Raw genomic sequence first — 18102 nt, 5'->3', positions numbered from 1 at the left:
ATTCGTGGAAAACTAGCACTTAACACCATTAGCGAAAGTAACATTAACTATAGACCAAGCTGACCCCATTCTTTATTTTTCTAAAAGACAGTTCTTTCTGCTTTCATAGTAGAGAAAATAACAATAGCAACATGTGAACAGACAGTTGTTCGTATCTGTTTACACCTTTGATTCAGGTAGTTCTCTTTTCAAGGTAAAGCCGCTGGTGAAACCTTGTGTAACCTACCAAGGCTGGAGATGTTTGAGGGTAGAGTTTTGCCTTGTCGGTTATACGGTCCCCATAACACCCAGGCCAGCCTGATCCCAACAGAGGAGAAAACTAAGGCACAGAGAGATTTGTGGTGCTGCTTTTTTTTCTTCTTCTTCTTTTTCCTGTCATTTATTCATTTGACAAAAGATGATCATACCTGCCTATGCCAGATGTCAGGAACAGGAAGAGAAAAAACAGCTTTGACGAATTGTTTACGGCACGGTTGAGAAAGTCCAGGACACACAGAACAACGCTAAGAGGACAATTTAAGAAAAACTGAGACGGCCTCACCCTGACCGTGTCCACACAGAGCTCTCCCTTTTCCTGCTGGGGTTGGGTGGTGGAGGACCTGCCGCACCCAGAGGAGGGAGCTGCCCCTCTCAAGGCAGCTCTGTTTCTGGCTGGAGCCCCGGGCCCCCCACAGGGGTGACAGCCACATGCAGTCTTCCCAGGTCATCAGTCTCCACGTGTCCCAGAACAGACGATGCCAAGAGAAGCCCTTGTCTGAACCTCTCAGGCCTGAAGTCAAGGACAGACATAAGGTCCCCCCTCCAGTTAAGGGTCAGACAAAGCAGCTGAGAGAGGTCGCTTCCATCTGGACCGTGATCTCCCTTTCATAGGACAGGTCCCTGTAAGGCACCCTCACTCATGCCTCGGACTGTTTTGTTCCCAAACAAGCCACAGGAAAAGCATGTTGACCGAGGCCGTCACAGCTGGACCAGGGACTCTGAGCTGCCTCCTGGCCGGCACTGGCCACTCAGGCTGCACTACGTGCTCTCACCCTGGCTAGGGTTCTGCCCGCAGCCTCTCCAGCCACTTGCTTTATGGTTCCATCAATGGCAGGAGAAGGCAGAGTAGAGTAGCAGCTCAAGCCTGGAAGGAGGCTTGGAGCGTGAGTCAGTGAGGGATGAGCTCACTTCTCAGGAATGAATCAGTGATCTCAGTTGGACTGCTGTGGAAATGCCAGTTTTCTGTAACATACTAATGTCTGCCAGGGCCCCATTAAACTTGCCACTTGGATGAATGAAAACAGCCCAGACACAGTCATCACATTTTTAAAAGTTGCTGAATTGATGCATTCAGCGAAAAGTTTTATCTCCTCCACAACGGGCCTATAAAGACCACAAAGCACAACTTGTGGTTGGACAGAATCCACACAGAGGGTGTCTGGGAAAAGCAGAGCTCACTGCATAGTAACGAACGGAGGAAATCCTTCAGCACAGACTGTGGGCTCAGGTCCAGGCATTGTTCCAGGCATGGGGCTGTGAGTGCTGAGCAAAAATAAGGAGGTGATCCCACAATGCAGAGCATCCTAGGCGTGAGGAGTGCAGGTCGCTGGCACGGGGCTGTGGGGTGAGGTTAGGCCTGACCTTCTCCAGCACCTTGGAGGAAGGGCAGTTGGAGCCAAAATAGGAAAGAAGATTAGAAGCTAATTTAGCATGGAGGGTGAGGAGGAATGTCCCAGGAAGATCCAGCTGGGGTGAGCAGAGGTCCTGAGTGAAAGGGGCTGGGAGCTTTCAGGCCTGAAAGCGCGGGGCACGTGGGGCGGGCAGGACAGGGCTAGACCACACACACACCCAGGGTCATGCCCAGATGCTGTTTTATATGCAGGGAGCGGTGAGAAGCGGAGTGATGAGCTCTGATTGGAAGTCTTAAGGAAAGCTCACTGCGGCCACACAGTGGAGAGAAGTTGGGAGAACTGGAGGAGGTGAAGTGTGACCAGTTGGAATGGAAGTGAGCAGTGGGGTCGGTCCAGAGGAGAGGGGCCTGGAGTGGGTGGTGACCGTGGTGACAAGAGAAGTGGCCGAATTCCCAAGAGATGGGGGAGGCAAAATCCAGCCGGCGGCTTGTTGACATTACAGCGAGGTCACCAGGACGACAGAGTTCCTTTTATTTATTTATTTTGGTGTTGGTTCTTAAATAATAATTAAGAAAAGGTACCTGTGATCGCTCGTATTAAATAGGAAAAGTTGCATGGATCAGGACCACAGAACTTGTAGTTAAAAATGTATGTTTTGGGGCTTCCCTGGTGGTGCAGGGGACACGGGTTCGTGCCCCGGTCCGGGAAGATCCCACATGCCGCGGAGTGGCTGGGCCCGTGAGCCATGGCCGCTGAGCCTGCGCATCCGGAGCCTGTGCTCCGCAACGGGAGAGGCCGCAAAGGTGAGAGGCCCACGTACTGCAAAAAAAAAAAAAAAAAAAAGGTATGTTTTGTAATCTAGGGATAAAGGAATACGATAAACCGAAATAATATAAATGTTTTACAAATGGGAGTTCTGCTTAGCGTGAGAAAGGACGTGCACGACTAGAGGCCTTTCAGGTGGACGAAGTGCTTCTCCTTCCGGGGCTGTGTTTGGCTCGGCCAAGGCCGCTGTTTAAGGTTGGCGGCCTGGGGAGGGGAAGGCACAGGTGGAGGAAGGCCTCCGAGTCTGGTTGCGTGTGACGTGTGTGCCACCCCCCTCGTCTTCACCGTAGGACTTGCCATTGGCCCTTAGAAAAATGGATGCAGACTCAGTTTTCCCCAGGAAGGGCAAGATTTTTGTTGTCCCTGTCTCCCAGCTGTGGGTGCAGAAAGCAGGCGTCCTGGAGGGGCCCACTGAAAGCATGGGTGCCTGGAGCTGTGGTCCACGAAGAAGAATGAAGCCCAGTCCCCGCTTTCTGGGTGCCCTACTTGAGTCAGAGGCATAACCACAGATGAAATGCCACCAACTACCCCCAGTATGCAGGGGAGCTCGGGCAGAGGTGGGGATGGGAGGAAACCAGAGGAGAGAGCAAGAAAGACTTCATGAAGAAGATGGGGTATAATAGGGGCTTGAAGGTTGGGACTAATTCCCAATTCAGAGGGAGAGTTGGGGACGCGAAACCCGGAACGCCGCGTGAGCAAGTACTGTGGAGTAAAGCATACAGCTCTTCCCGAAGTGTGGGGCGGCCCACTGTGTCTGGAGACAGGAGTCCTGCAAGGGAGAGGCAGTTGGAGTCATACTGTAAATGGCCTTGGACGACAGGGTCAGGTGTAGAAGGAGCTGTTGAAGTATATTGCGTTAAAGAATGAAAATACCACTGTCTAAGAAAGATTAAGACTAAACGCTGTGCGGGAAAAGCAAATTACAGTACAACTTGGACAAGGTTCCCAAGAGCACAGTGTAGGGCGTTCCCATGAGATTGACATCTCTGGGGACTAATGATTCTGAAGGTTGGAGCTCAAGGGAGGGGCGATGGTCCATGTGGCCACCGTATCTGAAAAGACAGGAGACAAAAACCAAAGCAATCATTGGGAGCCATCTGTTGACGTCTGGGAGACAGTGGAATTCCTGGGAACCATGAAGGACTGCCAGCTCTACTGAGATTGGGCCAACTTGATCTGATGAATATTAGAAAATTCTCATCAATCTTGCTTATTTTTAAAAGGGTGCCTCAATTAATTCTCTAGTGTGCAAGAATCTTCTTAGCACGCTCTTGTGACCAGCACTGTGTGCATACCTTCTTTCTCTGATCTTTTCCCCCAAGACTCCAGTAGCTTCTGTTTTCTCTCTCACTTGAGCCCTCTGGAATTGGAGGCCCAGAGGGGTTGGGAGCCAAGTTTTCGAAAGGCAGGAGGCCAAGGCTCGTTCTTTGCTGGGCCGTCAGAGCTTGGAAGCTGGCTGGCTGAGAACAGACTGCATTTGTCCATATCCTGCAGTTACAGTGGACTCTTAGGTGTGTGCTTTGGGCTAAGTCCAGCCAAGCCATTTCCCAGGACCACACGGCTATATGTTTCCAAGTTTTTCTCTTTATTTCTAGGAGAACTACAGCACCACTGTGAAGCGGGACCAAGTCCTGCATTGGAGCTGGGAATCCGAGCTCCCTCTGGAATGCGCGGCACACTTTATAAGAATGAGGAGTATGGTGGATGACGCCAGGATTCCCAAGCCAGGGTTCTGGAGCAACTGGAGTTCATGGGAGGAAGCAGATGGTGAGAAGTGAGGTGATAAAAGAGTGAAGGGGTTTACTGTCTAATATTTCTCGGGGACCAGTAGTCAAATAGTGGAAGTCCCTGTTGAGAAACTCTGGGTAGACACCAGCATTATTTTTCTTTGGGTCCTATTGGGTCTAAAAAGCATAGGTGTGAAACTTGCCACCAGGAGACAGAGGTCTAAGGACTTTCCCTCTGAATTTATTCATTGAGGTAATTACGCAAATTCAGACAATTTAGTATTCATTTTCCATAGGTGTGAAGTGTGTATATTATAGAATGCTAAGTGAACAAAACAGGACATAAATTGTACATATGTTTTTATTAGAACAACACAAAGTGTGTATTCATCTAGAGCAGAACTTGGGAAGCTTTTTCTGTCAAGGGCAAGATAGGAAATACTTTGGGTTTTACAACCCTACATTCTCTATTGTGACTATTCAACTCTGCCATTGTAGCATGGGAGCAGTCATAGGCAGAGTGTAAATAAATGAGTGGTTGTGTTCCAATAAAACTTTATTTACAAAAACAGATGGTGTCTGGAATTGGCCCATGGGCCATAGCTTGTCAACCCCTAATGTAGAGACAAGGGAGGGAAATATGGAAAACTGGAAGCAGTTCTTCATTTGAGATCATGGATAATTATGAGAGAGATCATGGATAATTATGTTTAATTATTAAAATATCTCTTAATTTTGATTATTTTGTTATTAAAATTTTGCACAATTTCTTATGCTTCAGCTAAGCTATAGGTTAGTTGTAAAGCACTGGCATTTGGTGCTCTCAACTATATACGTTGACAGATTATCTGAAATTCCTGTCAAGAGAACCATTCCTTAGCTAAGTGTTTATGCAAATGTATTCATTCAAACTGATAGCATGTTAACTCACGAGAGGCCCAATGATTAATTTAATACTAATAATAGAATCAAATCTGCATTCTAGTCACTGCTTTCAGCACTATATGTATTAATTTCATCTTCACATCAGCCCTATGAAATACATATAATTCTTATTCCTACTTCACAGATGAGGAGACTGAGGGGCAGATAGCTTAAAAAAAATCCCATGCAGGGCTTCCCTGGTGGTGCAGTTGTTGAGAGTCCGCCTGCCGGTGCAGGGGACGCGGGTTCGTGCCCCGGTCCGGGAGGATCCCGCGTGCCGCGGAGCGGCTGGGCCCGTGGGCCGTGGCCGCTGGGCCTGCGCGTCCGGAGCCTGTGCTCTGCGGCGGGAGGGGCCACGGCAGTGAGAGGCCCGCGTACCAAAAAAAAAAAAAAAAAAAAAATCCCATGCGGGGTCATCAGGCCACGAAGTGGTAGAGCCAGAATTCTAACCTGGACAATCTGGCTCCAGAGGCCATTCTCTTAACCATCACATCCTATTGCTGAGAGACACACTTAACAGAAAAAATAGAGATTAAAAAGGTAGCAATAGAGAAAGAAAGAACAACATTATCAACAACTTTCATACAGTGGACTAGGTTTATCAAAACTATAACTTCCAAACTAACTCAAGAATTGATAGAAAAGCTGATTATTCCTTAAAAAATTTTTTTTATTGAAGTATAGTTGATTTACAATATCCTGTAAGTTTTGGGTGTACAGCACAGTGATTCAGTTATACATTTTTTTTTCAGATTTTTTTCCCTTATAGGTTATTACATAATATTGAGTATAGTTCCCTGTGCTATACAGTAGGTCCTTGTTGGTTATCTATTTTATACATAGTACTGTTTATATGTGAATTCCAAACTCCTAATTTATCCCTTCCCCCCCACCCTCCTTTCCCCTTTGGTAATCATAAGTTTTTTTTTTTTCTGTATCTGTGGGTCTCTTTCTGTTTTGGAAATAAGTTCATTTGTGTCTTTTTTTTTTTCTTTTAGATTCCACATATATGTGCTATCATATGTTATTTGTCTTTCCCTGTCTGGCTTACTCTACTCAGTATGATAATCTCTAGGTCCATCCATGTTGCTACAAATGGCATTATTTCATTCTTTTTTTATGGCTGAGTACTATTCCATTGCATATATGTATCACATCTTCTTTATCCATTTATCTGTCAATGGACTTTTAGGTTACTTCCACGTCCTGGCTATTGTAAATAGTGCTGCAATGAACATTGGAGTGCATGTATCTCAAATTATGGTTTTCTCTGGATATATGCCCAGGAGGGGGATTGTAGGATCATATGGTAGCTCTATTTTTAGTTTTTTAAGGAACTTCCATACTGTTCTCCATAGTGGCTACACCAATTTACATTCCCACCAACAATGTAGGAACGTTCCTATTTCTCCACACCCTCTCCAGCATTTATTGTTTGTAGACTTTTTGATGATGGCCATTCTGACCAGTGTGAGGTGATACCTCATTGTCATTTTGATTTGCATTTCTAAAATGATTAGTGATTTTGAGCATTTTTTCATGTGCTTTTTGGGCCATCTGTATGTCTTCTTTGGAGAAATGTCTATTTAGGTCTCTGTCCATTTTTTGATTGGGTTGTTTGTTTTTTTGATATTGAGCTGCATGAACTGTTTGTATATTTTAGAAATTAATCCCTTGTTGGTTGCTTCATTTGCAAATATTTTCTCCCATTATGAGGGCTGTTTTTTCATTTTGTTTATGGTTTCCTTTGCTGTGCAAAAGCTTTTAACTTTAATTAGGTACCACTTGTTTATTTTTGTTTTTATTTTCATTACTCTAGGAGTGAAACCAAAAAAGATAGTGCTGTGATTTATGTCAAAGTGTGTCTTGCCTATGTTTCCCTCTAGGAGTTTTATAGTATCTGGTCTCACATTTAGGTCTTTAATGCATTTTGAGCTTATTTTTGTGTATGGTGTTAGAGAATGTTCTAATTTCATTTTCTTACCTGTAGCTCTCCAGTTTTCCCAGCACCATTTATTGAAGAGACTGTCTTTTCTCTGTTGTATATTCTTGCCTCCTTTGTCACAGAATAAGTGAGCATAGGTGTGGGTTTATCTCTGGGCTTTCTATCCCTTTCCATTGATCTATATTTCTGTTTTTTGTGCCAGTACCATACTGTTTTGATGACTGTAGCTTTGTAGTACAGTCTGAAGTCAGGGAGCCTGATTCCTGCAGCTCCATTTTTCTTTCTCAAGACTGCTTTGGCTATTTGGGGTCTTTCATGTTTCCATACAAATTTTTTATTCTAGTTCTATGAAAAATGTCATTTGTAATTTGATAGGGATTGTAGATTACCTTGGGTAGTATAGTCACTTTGACAATATTGATTCTTCCAATCCAAGACAGGATATATCTTTCCATCTTTTCATGTTCTTCTTTGATTTATTTCAAGGCTGATTATTCCTAATCCCCAAAACACTGATTCTCAACCATGGCTGCACATAGAATCACCTGGGGACCTTAAAACAAAATCCCACACCCAGGCCACTGCACTTGGGTGACCTTAGTGATGGCAATTTTAGAGCCCTGGTGGGCCAGCAGCCAGACTGCAGGGGCCTAGGTGAGCAGGGGGTGATTGACAGCTGAGCGATGGGCACAGGCAGGTCCTGGGGGAGGCTGACTGTGGAGGAGCGGGTGGAGAGGAGGCTGGAGGGAGGCATGGAGGACGGTGAGTTTGCCTAAAATGGCAGAGACCTGAGGATTCTTATGTGCTGATGGGCCACACAGACGGAAGATGGAAATGAAAGGAGCTCTTTGGGTGAATGGCATCTGAGAAGGTGGAAGAGGAGTGATCTACAGGACAATTTAGAGATTATGAGGGACACGTGGCTTGGGAGCTGGGCAGACCTGGTGGGTGTGAATGTGGCTTTGCCACTTGCTGGGTGAGTGAACTTGGGCTCGGTCCCGCCCACCCCATGGCTGTAAGGTGGTAAGGATGACAAGAGAGAAGATACATAAGCACTTAACACAGGGCCTCCCACGTGGCTGGGATTAGTACAAAGCAGCTACTGCTGTCCTGATAACCTATAAGCAGGAATGACAGGATCATCCGCAGAGCGGCAGTCACGGTGCCGTCTCCATAGTAAGAACAAGAGCAGTGGTATGATCGCGGCAGTAGGAGGGATGGTACAGAGGATGGTTTTGCACACACCAAAGTTTATAGATCTGCTGTAGAAATTTTAGCTTCCTGTTTTCTCCAGGAGGCAGAAAAAGCTAAAGCTATCTGTTGAGAGTGAGGCAGGAGGGGGCTGGTTTGACTTTTGCGTCCAAGTCTAACTGAGCTGTCTTCTTTTATCTTGCAGCACAGAGTTTGCTTGGACATGATCCATTGTTTGTCTTCCCTAAAGATAAGCTGGTGGAAGAAGGCTCCAACGTCACCATTTGTTACGTTTCTAGGATCCATCAGGACAACATATCCTGTTATTTGGAAGGTGTACAGATATATGGAGAACAGCTTGATCGAAGCGTGTCTGCGTTCGAGTTGAAGAACGTGTCTTTTATTAGGGAAAAAGGGACAAATGTCTTCTGTAAGGTGGACCAGGGAGGAGTTTTGGGAGGCATCGTTCTCTTTGTCTCAAGTGAGTGTCCACATCTCTGTGCCCCCCTCCCATTTCCTGTGGAATAGATCAAATTTCCTTTCCCAGAAGACAAGGAAACGTTTCCACTCGTGGCCTCAATTTTCTTTTGTTTCCCAAGTCTTCTAGGAGAGACTCTGGCAAAGACAGTCTGAAGCAATCCTTGTCGGATTTCCTGTTGTTTTCTTGAGTTTACTGACAGTTTTATTCCTAGGAAGCAAGAGCGTTCGGGAGAAAGTTCAGGTCATGACCTGGACCACTGGGACGATGTCCTGCTTTGCGTTAGCCATGCTGGAATGGCTGCAGGCTGGGAGAGGGAGGAGAGGGGCTGCAGGCTGGATGGCCCTAGAGAGGCAGCCGAGGTGGTGGCCGGAAGACCCAGGTTTGGCTCTTCTTGCCACGGCTGGGAGTGCCTTCTCGGCCAAGTTTCCCAGCCTCTTCAGCTCAGTGTTCTCCTTTGTGAATGGGCCCAGTAATGGCTGTTGTGAGGGTTACTGCATACGGCCAGCGCCCCGCCCCGGTATGGTGGCTGCACGCAGTAGGACTTCTGCAGATGAGGCCGCTGCTGTTCTTAACTGGGTGCAGAGGTGTCAGGTACCTCCATGGGTGATGGCGAGGGGAGAGAAGGCAGCGTTTCACTTTCCCTGTAGGTCCCAGTGTGCTCACCCAGTGGCCTCCCTTCCCCTGCACAGTGGGGCGGTATCTGCAACTCCTCCCTCCCTGCTTCCCCTGCCAAAGGCTGTTTCTGATCTCCCAGACGCTTGGTCACCTGTGCCTCTTGGCGTGGCCTCCGAGAACTGCGGTGCCTCGGGGACTTGGCGGTGCTGCCCGTACATTTCTTGGAACTCTCAGCCTCCAGCTGCTGAGTTTAGCGGGGTCCCCAGATCTGGCTTCCCGGCATCCCAAGCACAGCCCAGGTTCCCAGTAAGCCAGGGCATCTACAATGAAACACCAAGCAACGCTGACCCCATTCATTCATTGTTCTGTTCACTCTGTCTGCATGTAGCAGTACTGTTGAATGCTGCTAGCAGGCACTGGGGCTACAACTTTCATCAGGCAGACAGAGTGCAGACCACATGCAGTACACGTCTGCCATCCTCGGTGATACCCCAGCAAAGCACCAGGGAAGGAAAGAGTAGGGACCAAGATGAGGTACCCGCAGTGTGCCTTTCTGGAGCTGCTGATGCGTTGGCCCCCATTGAAGTAATCTTTTCATTGTTCAGAGCAACTCTGTGGCCTCAGACCCCAAAGAGAACTTTCCATTTCACTTGTCTTTCGATAAAGAGCTTCAGCTAGGTCTTTCATCTGTTTTTTCCTTGTACGGACAGAAGTGCTTGAAGAGCCCAAGGACTTTTCTTGTGAAACCCAGGACCTCAAGACTTTGACCTGTACTTGGGATCCCGGGAGCGACACTGGCTTGAGTAAACAGCCTTCCCAAAGCTATACTTTATTTGAATCGTAAGTGAGCTTTGGTTACATTAGTGATGGATTCTTCCTTGTTTAAGGTACTTGTGACAGTGTTACAGAAAATTTGAACAAATATTTTCAAACCACCTGCCAGGGTCAGGAAGAAATCTTTAAGTGGTCTCAGGTATACAATACTTTCTACCTGAGTTTTGTTAAAGGACAATGTAGCATAAAAATGATAAGAAAGGCTGTTAATGGTGAATCTTGATATGAAAATCATTCCATGTGGTAATCTAGGTCTACCTAATTTCTACCTTTTTAAGAGTATCCAAAGTAAACTAAGGAAAGTTTTCACCACCCAAGAGGAGAAGTCAGCAATTCATCATTACACATTTAACCGCACAGGTCAAATTTTTTGAAACAATATTTTCGTCATTGGTATTTGTTGGTGATGGATCGATGCTGTTGTGTGGAACATAGTTTGAAAGCCACTGAGTGTGTCTCAGGGATACTCAGTGGATTCAGGGATACATGTCTGCATTGACAAAAATGTAAACCCTGAAATTGTTGTGTGGTGTTGTTTCTTTTTTTTCTTTAAGATTTTCCGGAAAAAAGACACTTTGTAAACACAGAAACTGGTGTGATTGGCAAGTCGCTCAGGACTCACAAGAAACTTATAACTTCACACTCCTGGCTGAAAACTACTTCAGAAAAAGAAGTGTCAGTATTCTTTTTAACCTGACCCAACGAGGTGAGACTTGAGTGTAGCCCACTGTGGCCACGAGCGTATCTTTGTTTGACACACTGTGTGATCAGGTAAATGTGCCGTAGATTTTCACCTAATTCACATCCCAAGTGAAGGTTTTAGTTTATCACTTGTTTGTGCCAAGTTATAAACTTGGGTGCGTGCATGACTTGTGGTCCCCATTATTTGTTTATTTTGATAACGTAATAAACACCAACGAGCTTACCTCAAGTTCAAAATAGAAATCTGACAATAACTTACTTCATCTCCCATCCCACAGCCCCCCCACCCTGCTACTTCCACTAAGATAACAGATTTAAGTCATGTGTGTGCATGTGTATGTATTCACATTTTCTTATGAAATCCCCCAAATACTGTTTTTATTTTGTTTTAATGTATAGGAGACATCAAGCTAGTAATTGCTTTTATACAATATTAAATTGCTAATATTTACCCATATTATTGAGTGTTGTTGTAGTCCATTTTCACTGCTGTAGAGTATTTCATTGCATAAATATACAGTGTTTTATTCATGCATCTCTTTTGGTGGATTTTCAGATTGTCTTAAGGTTTATGCTCTTGGATACAGCATTTTGATATATATATCCAGTACACACCTAGAGTTGTAGCTGTTTTTCTTGCGTATATACCTATATACCTAAGAATGGAATTGGTGAGGACTCAGAAAATGTGAATGTTCTTCAACTTACAAGATAATGCCAAATTCGCTTCCAAAGTGGTTGTACCAGTATATTCTCTCCAAGTCGGTTTTGTCACCCTTTGCATTTTTGTCAGTTGAATGGATGTTAAGTGGTATTTTGCAATGGTTTGGACCTGCACAACCCTGAAGTTGAATATCTCTTTCTATGTTTTGACCACACCCCTGCCTCTCTTATGAAATGCAGCATCTTTAAACTCGTTGTTCATTTTTTCTGGAATTCTTGTACTTCTCCTTTGCCTTCTTAATTCTACACCTCATTTAGATTTCAACTTAATGATCACTTCAGTCACCTAATTACAGGGTGCCACCAATGTAGCAGGCACTGGGCACCCAGCAGTGAACAGAGTTGAGTAACTGCCCCTAATGTGTGTACATGCTAGTGTGTGTTTCGAGAGAGGGTTGAGAGTGGGGCATGGAGACACACAGTAAACATGTAAACAAGTTAATAACATAATTTCAAGCATCGCTAAGTCTTGGAAAGAAGATAAAATTCAGGTGACGGGTAGAGAATGCTGGGGTGCTGCTTCAGTTGGGATGAGGGCACTGAAGGATGAGGAGGCAGAAAACATCTAGAACATTTGGAACAAAAGAACAGGATTTGAGGGCTTCCCTGGTGGTGCAGTGGTTGAGAGTCCACCTGCTGATGCAGGGGACACGGGTTCGTGCCCCGGTCCGGGAAGATCCCACATGCCGCGGAGTGGCTGGGCCCATGAGCCATGGCCACTGAGCCTGCGCATCCGGAGCCTGTGCTCCGCAGCGGGAGAGGCCACAACAGTGAGAGGCCCATGTACTGCAAAAAAAAAAAGAACAGGATTTGAAAAGGCCTTGAGGTGGGAACATGCTCTGGGTGTTTCATGCAGGGAAGAATATCCTTGTGTCTTTCCCGTGAGAGAAAGGAGATTGGAGTGGTAGGCAGTGGCCAGGTCACATAGCAACTGTGGAAGTGCGTAAGGTGGAAGGTTTTTTTATTTCAGATATTCTATTTTTCGGTTCTAAAATTTCCACTTAATTCTTTTTAAAAAAAAAATAGTTTCTATTTCTCTGCTGAGAAGTGTTTTCCTTTTATTCATTTCAGATGCAGTTACTTTTTGGTTTTTTAATAAATTTATTTATTCATTTATTTTTGGCTGCACTGGGTTTTCGTTGCCGTGCGTGGGCTTTTCTCTAGTTGTGGCGAGCTGGGGCTCCTCTTTGTTGCGGTGCGCGGGCTTCTCATTGCGGTGGCTTCTCTTGTTGCGGAGCACAGGCTGTAGGCGCACAGGCTTCAGTAGTTGTGGCACATGGGCTTCAGTAGTTGTGGCTTGTGGGCTCTAGAGCGCAGGCTCAGTAGTTGTGGGGTACAGGCTTAGTTAGCTGCCCCACGGCATGTGGGATCTTCCTGAACCAGAGCTCGAACCCCTGTCCCCTGCATTGGCAGGCGGATTCTTAACCGCTGCGCCACCAGGGAAGTCCCTGGATGCATTTGCTTATACCTCATGGATCTGTTTTACACTCTTTATCTAATTTTAGCATTCTAAGGGAGTCATCTTGAGGCGTAGGTCATCTCAAAGTTGACATCTGCTGATTGTCTTTTTCCTCGAAAATTGGTGACATTTTCTCTTTTTTGGTTTTGTTTTGTATGTCTAATCATTTTGGATTGTATCCTTGAAACTGTTAATGTTACGTTGGCTAGACTCTGGGTTCTGTTATATTCTCTTTGATGGGCCACTTCAAGTTTTGACTCCCCTCTACATTCTTGCCTGCTTTTGTTTAATTTTAAGAGTCGTCCGTTTCTTCTTGTATTTGTTCCGAGTTTCTAATATAATCAGTGAGAGAAAAGGCTACACTTGGCTACTCCATCTTGGCTGCAAGTCTGGTTTTGTTTGCCATTTTCTCAGAGATAGACAAAAATGCTTATTGAACAAATCAATATAAAAATGAACTGCCAAAAAAAAAAAAAAAAAAATGAACTGCCTATTTACCAGTCCTTTTGGATCTGTGCTTGAATTGTTTTCATTTTTTCATTTTTTTTTTTTTTGCAGTTCATCCAATGACTCCCTATAACTTATTACCTAAAAATGTTGGTGCCACAAATGCCACCATGACCTGGAAGGTACACTCCATTGGAAACAATTCCACACTTTTGTGTCAGCTTGAACTCCTTGCTGAAGGAAAAGTGATACAAGTAAGTGTTTAACTTTCTATTTTCAAGAATTTCTTTGTGTCTAAACAGAGAGACTGGTGAGTGAAATCTCTTTAAACTCTTATTCCTATGTGTGTTCAAATGATATGGGTCATCTGTTTAAAAGGTCCAGGAAATTAATCATAAACTTTTAGAGTTTAGAGATTTTTTTTTCCTCAAAGAAGAACTAGTCTTACTCCAAATCAGGTCTTACTCTGTGTGTGATTTGGCTTTGCAATGAAGTATGCTCACCAATACTTCTGTCTTCTTCTCCCCCCCTACCTTTTTTTTTTTTTTTAATTAAGCAAAGCAATGTTTCCATCAAGGTGAATGGTGAGTACCTCTTAAGTGAACTGGAGCCTGACACAGAATACGTGGCCCGAGTACGCTGTGCTTATACCAACCACTTCTGGAAATGGAGTGAATTGATTAGTCAAAAATTCAACACAGCTGAAGCTGGTACGTTCTGCTCCCTGACATCCCAAGGGTCTAAACTGACTGACAGGAGACGGGTGGGCTTCTCTGAGAACTTTTGTTTGTGCCAAAAACTCAGGGGAAAGTATAACAGAGGCTTGGTACCATCTTTAAAAAACAACAACAAAAAAACCCTAAATTAAATGCCTAATGAAATGTGAGTGGGAAGATATCTACCTCAGACATTTGCCATCTGAGTTATTTCTACTGAACATTTTCTCTCTGATCTTCAATTTGCCAAAGTGGTTTCTAAGCTAAAGGTATTGCTGGATTCCCGTTGGATCTGAGGCTGTGTAAATTAGTATAAACTTTTAATTCAGGACTGGGGACAAACAGTAGTGTTTGTGCTGAGGAAAGCACTGATCTCATGCTAAACAGCCTCGGGCTGTGTTTGGAAATGTAATGGTATTTGGAAACTGAATCATCATTGTTAAGTTTTTGGTTCCCGTGACAACAAACTGGGAGCCTTCTCATCATGCTCTCAGGGGTCGTTTCCTCAGTAATGACTGAACAGAGACTTTTCCCCCCAAATAACTATGTCTTAGACCTCAGATAAACCTCAGGAGATGAGATGGCCCAGCGTTGCTTTCACCTCCTTCCAATCCCAGATGATAAAGTCTTACTGTTGCCCACTTTACACATGAAACAACTTGGGCCCCTAAACTGGGGAGACATGCCTGGTTTGCAGAGTTAATGAAGGGCAGAGACGTGACAACAGTAACCAGGGCAGTTACCGCTTATCTAAGTGTTTAGTATGTGCCAGACACAGCTCCAAGTGCTTGCAATGTTTTCCCCTCAAATCCTCCCACCATGCCGTAGGTCCTGTTATTATCCTCACTTGATAGATGAGGCCTTGGAGGCCCAGGGAGGGTAAGGAGTTTAACCGGCCCCGCTAGCAAGGGACTGAGCTGTGACTGTAGCTCAGGCCCAGGCTGGCTGACTCTAGAGCTCCCCCCTGATCTGACCCAGACTGGCATCTGCATGGTCTGTCTCTCGGGGGTGTCATTACAGCCTGGAGATCTTTGTGATTCAAGTCCTGGCTATTTTGCTGCCTAAGGAAGGATTGTATCTATTTATTTTATTCCATCTTATTATTTGTGTTTGTAAGCTGGTGAGTTCTTTGTTTCAGCCTGGGGGGAACGTTTTCAAGCAGTGACTCTGATTGGCGGGCTGGCGAGGGCAGTGCCTGAAAACCCACACCCAGGACTGGTCACCAGAGGTGCTCAGCAGGCCTCCTCCCCTTGTCAGCCCCCCACCACTCCCCTCCAAGACTCCAGTCATTTTTCTTGGGGGGTAGTCCCCTCCAGAGCCCTGTTCCTGATGGTAATTTGGTTTATTCCTCAGTTGTGTTTCATTAAAGAATTTTTACTTTATTAATACTGCATTGCTTTGGGATTTTTTTTGCAAATTTATTCCAACATTATACCTAAAATTTAGTGCAATGAAAAATAACAGAAAGATGGCATTTTTAATAAATAGTTTCTTTTAGCTTATAGTATCATAAACCTGCAAAATACTTAACTTTGCTTTCGATGATGACAAGAAAATGAGATGAATCTACTGATGGTGAATCCACAGATTTTTTTTTCACCTTGAATAACACTTTGCTTAATGCTGGCAAAGTCAATGTTTATGTGTATTATAATCCTGCTTAAGCAGAATCATGGTGAGCAGAGCTAAATGACACCATGGGAGAAATTATATTGACATAAAGATGGAGCACCGTCAACTGTGCTGCAATTCTCTTTTCTTGCAAGTAGTCCTGTACAAACCAGCTGAAGATTCTGCATTGAGCTTGGGGGTCTCTCACTGAATATTTCAATATGTTTTTGATTTAATATTGGCTTCTCCGATGGCTTGTTGAGAAAATTGAAATCTGCCTCTAATAGATTTTAAAAATATATGGTCACCTTTATGTTGAGTAGGAAGTGTAACTAAGGGGGAAAAAAAGGACTTTCTTAAATTTCAATTATTGGGGACTGTAAACTATATTTTTATGAAACAGAGAACTAAATTTGTATGTGTTATGTTGCAAAACAATGCTTCTTGCACAGAGATGTGTTGAAGCAAATCATAAATCACTGGTCCTACCGTTTACTGGCAAGAAAGACAAGGAAGCAAGCTCTTCTAGAGCAGAGTGGGGAGAGGCATATGCTGGGGAGAGGCGTGCAGCCAGTGCCCTGAGGGTCCTCATGCAGGCAGCTGGCCCAGGCCAGGAACTTGGGGGGGTGGGCGTGCATGGGGAGGAGGGTAGCAAGGAAGGGGTCCCAGGCTCTGACTGCAGCCACAGGCCAGCCTGTGTGCAGTTAGGAACTCCGGGAAGAGTGCAGCCTTCCCCTGGGGCTCTCCACTTGAGTGTGTCCATTGCAACCTTCACAAGTGGGGCAAGGAAACAGCAATAGTCTGCTGCTCCTAGAAATTCCAAATATGGGAAATTTACCTGACTAACCTCCTAGAATTGGACTGACAAAGGATTCCAAAATTCCCTGGTGGCTTCCAGAAGCTCTGAGGCTTGAGTTCACAAAGGCCGCATGTGATGTCCCATTCAGATGTAGCAGCCCTTTTGTAAAGCACCTACTCTGGGCCCCTAGTGAGGCGAGACCAGTATGGCCGCGGCCAAGTGGGTAGAAGTCACAGAGAGTGAAAAAGCGAGAAGCAGGCTCAGGCAGGACAGGCCGTGGTCACTTTTGTTGACAAAACTAGAGAAGGGTTGAATGTATTATTGTATGTGCATATTGTGACCCTAGAGCTTTTCTTTGGTTAATTTCAGCTCCCTCAGAGGCTCCCGATATCTGGAGAAACTTGAAGATGGTGTCGGGACATCCTACTGTGAGTTTATTCTGGAAGGTGAGATGCAGACGTTCAAAGAGACAGATTTTTGCTTGGCAGTTATCTTTCACTGAAACTAGACATTGGTGCAGTCTTCTGATGGGGAGGGCTGTTAACATGAATCCAGTAGAATTTGTTACCCAGTGGAGGAATCCCAGCTCCACATCCATGTCCCCAGCGCTGGACCAGTAACTCCTTCCTCAGCAGCCTCTTGCACAGGTGGCCATTTCTGCTTGTTAGAACTGCATCTCCTAACTTCTCCTCAGGCCTGCCCCTAACATCTGCAGGGCCCAGTCCATGAGTATAAGTGGAGAAATATATACCATAATTAAAAGTTATAAATATTTAACTATTCGGAGTATTTATATTTAAAAGTTATAAGTCAAGCTAAAAAACTGCAATATAAAATTAATCTTGTCTTTCTGTCTTAATTGACATGCCTTCACGACAACGTGGAAGGCCTGGTTTGCGTTAAGAACTCTCGGATTCCTCAGTGTTTGATGCTAAATCATGGCCATGCTGAGGGAGCTGGTCCTTGGCCGCAGGCCACCCCACTCTTTTTCCCATCTCCACTCCGGTCCTCCCCACCAGGGAGGATCCCCATGCACACACATGTGGACGTGCCAGTCTGTAGGTCCAGGTTTTGTCCACACCCCAAGCTAACAGTTGCCCCAGCCCAATCTCAGGTCTGGGGGTGCACACACCAGGGGCACTGTCTGTCCTCAGGAAGGTAGGCTGGAGGTTCAGGCCCCTCCCGTCTGGGTCTACTCCTGTCTTTCCCACTCCATACTCACTGTGTTTTAATCCAGGCTAAAGAGTCCCCCTTTCTCTCTATTCCTGACTTGGTCACTCCTCTCTGGACACAGTATACTCTGAGATCTCCCCCAAATGATCCTATTCTCTGCTCAGTTTTAGTTAGAATAGAATGTCTGATTTCAAGCTTGGTTTAGAAGGTTATTTTCTCTCTTAAGCTGTTTTAATTAGCCCGGGGTGTGTGTGTGTGTGAGTGTGTGTGAGAGTGTGTGTGTGTGTGTGTGTGTGTGTGTGTGTGTGTGTGTGTGTGTG

At 45.1% G+C, this 18102-nt stretch overlaps 1 protein-coding gene across 5 annotated transcripts in view; it reads left to right on the top strand.

Annotated features, from left to right (window-relative positions):
• OSMR (oncostatin M receptor) overlaps nucleotides 1-18102 on the top strand; it is a 57947-nt gene that overhangs the window by 26099 nt on the left and 13746 nt on the right. For 4 of the 5 annotated variants that reach the window (XR_003429906.1, XM_027092633.1, XM_027092634.1 and 1 more), the window contains exons 4-10: nucleotides 4031-4202; nucleotides 8428-8703; nucleotides 10029-10158; nucleotides 10707-10858; nucleotides 13595-13737; nucleotides 14040-14193; nucleotides 16979-17055. Coding sequence is in view for 3 of the 5 variants with exons in the window: in XM_027092633.1 (XP_026948434.1) it covers nucleotides 4031-4202; nucleotides 8428-8703; nucleotides 10029-10158; nucleotides 10707-10858; nucleotides 13595-13737; nucleotides 14040-14193; nucleotides 16979-17055 (1104 nt within the window). In the remaining 2 variants the exon portion in view is untranslated. Of the gene's footprint in view, nucleotides 1-4030; nucleotides 4203-8427; nucleotides 8704-10028; nucleotides 10159-10706; nucleotides 10924-13594; nucleotides 13738-14039; nucleotides 14194-16978; nucleotides 17056-18102 lie in introns of those variants that run through there. The other variant, XR_003429907.1, reaches the window with a different exon arrangement.

The sequence above is a fragment of the Aethalodelphis obliquidens genome, unplaced genomic scaffold (genome assembly GCF_003676395.1).
Source record: "Aethalodelphis obliquidens isolate GAN/ISIS:26980383/991018 unplaced genomic scaffold, ASM367639v1 scaffold80, whole genome shotgun sequence".
Classification (NCBI taxonomy): domain Eukaryota; kingdom Metazoa; phylum Chordata; class Mammalia; order Artiodactyla; family Delphinidae; genus Aethalodelphis; species Aethalodelphis obliquidens.
Note: the sequence above shows the minus strand (reverse complement) of the source record. Positions and strands in the feature narration are given on the sequence as shown.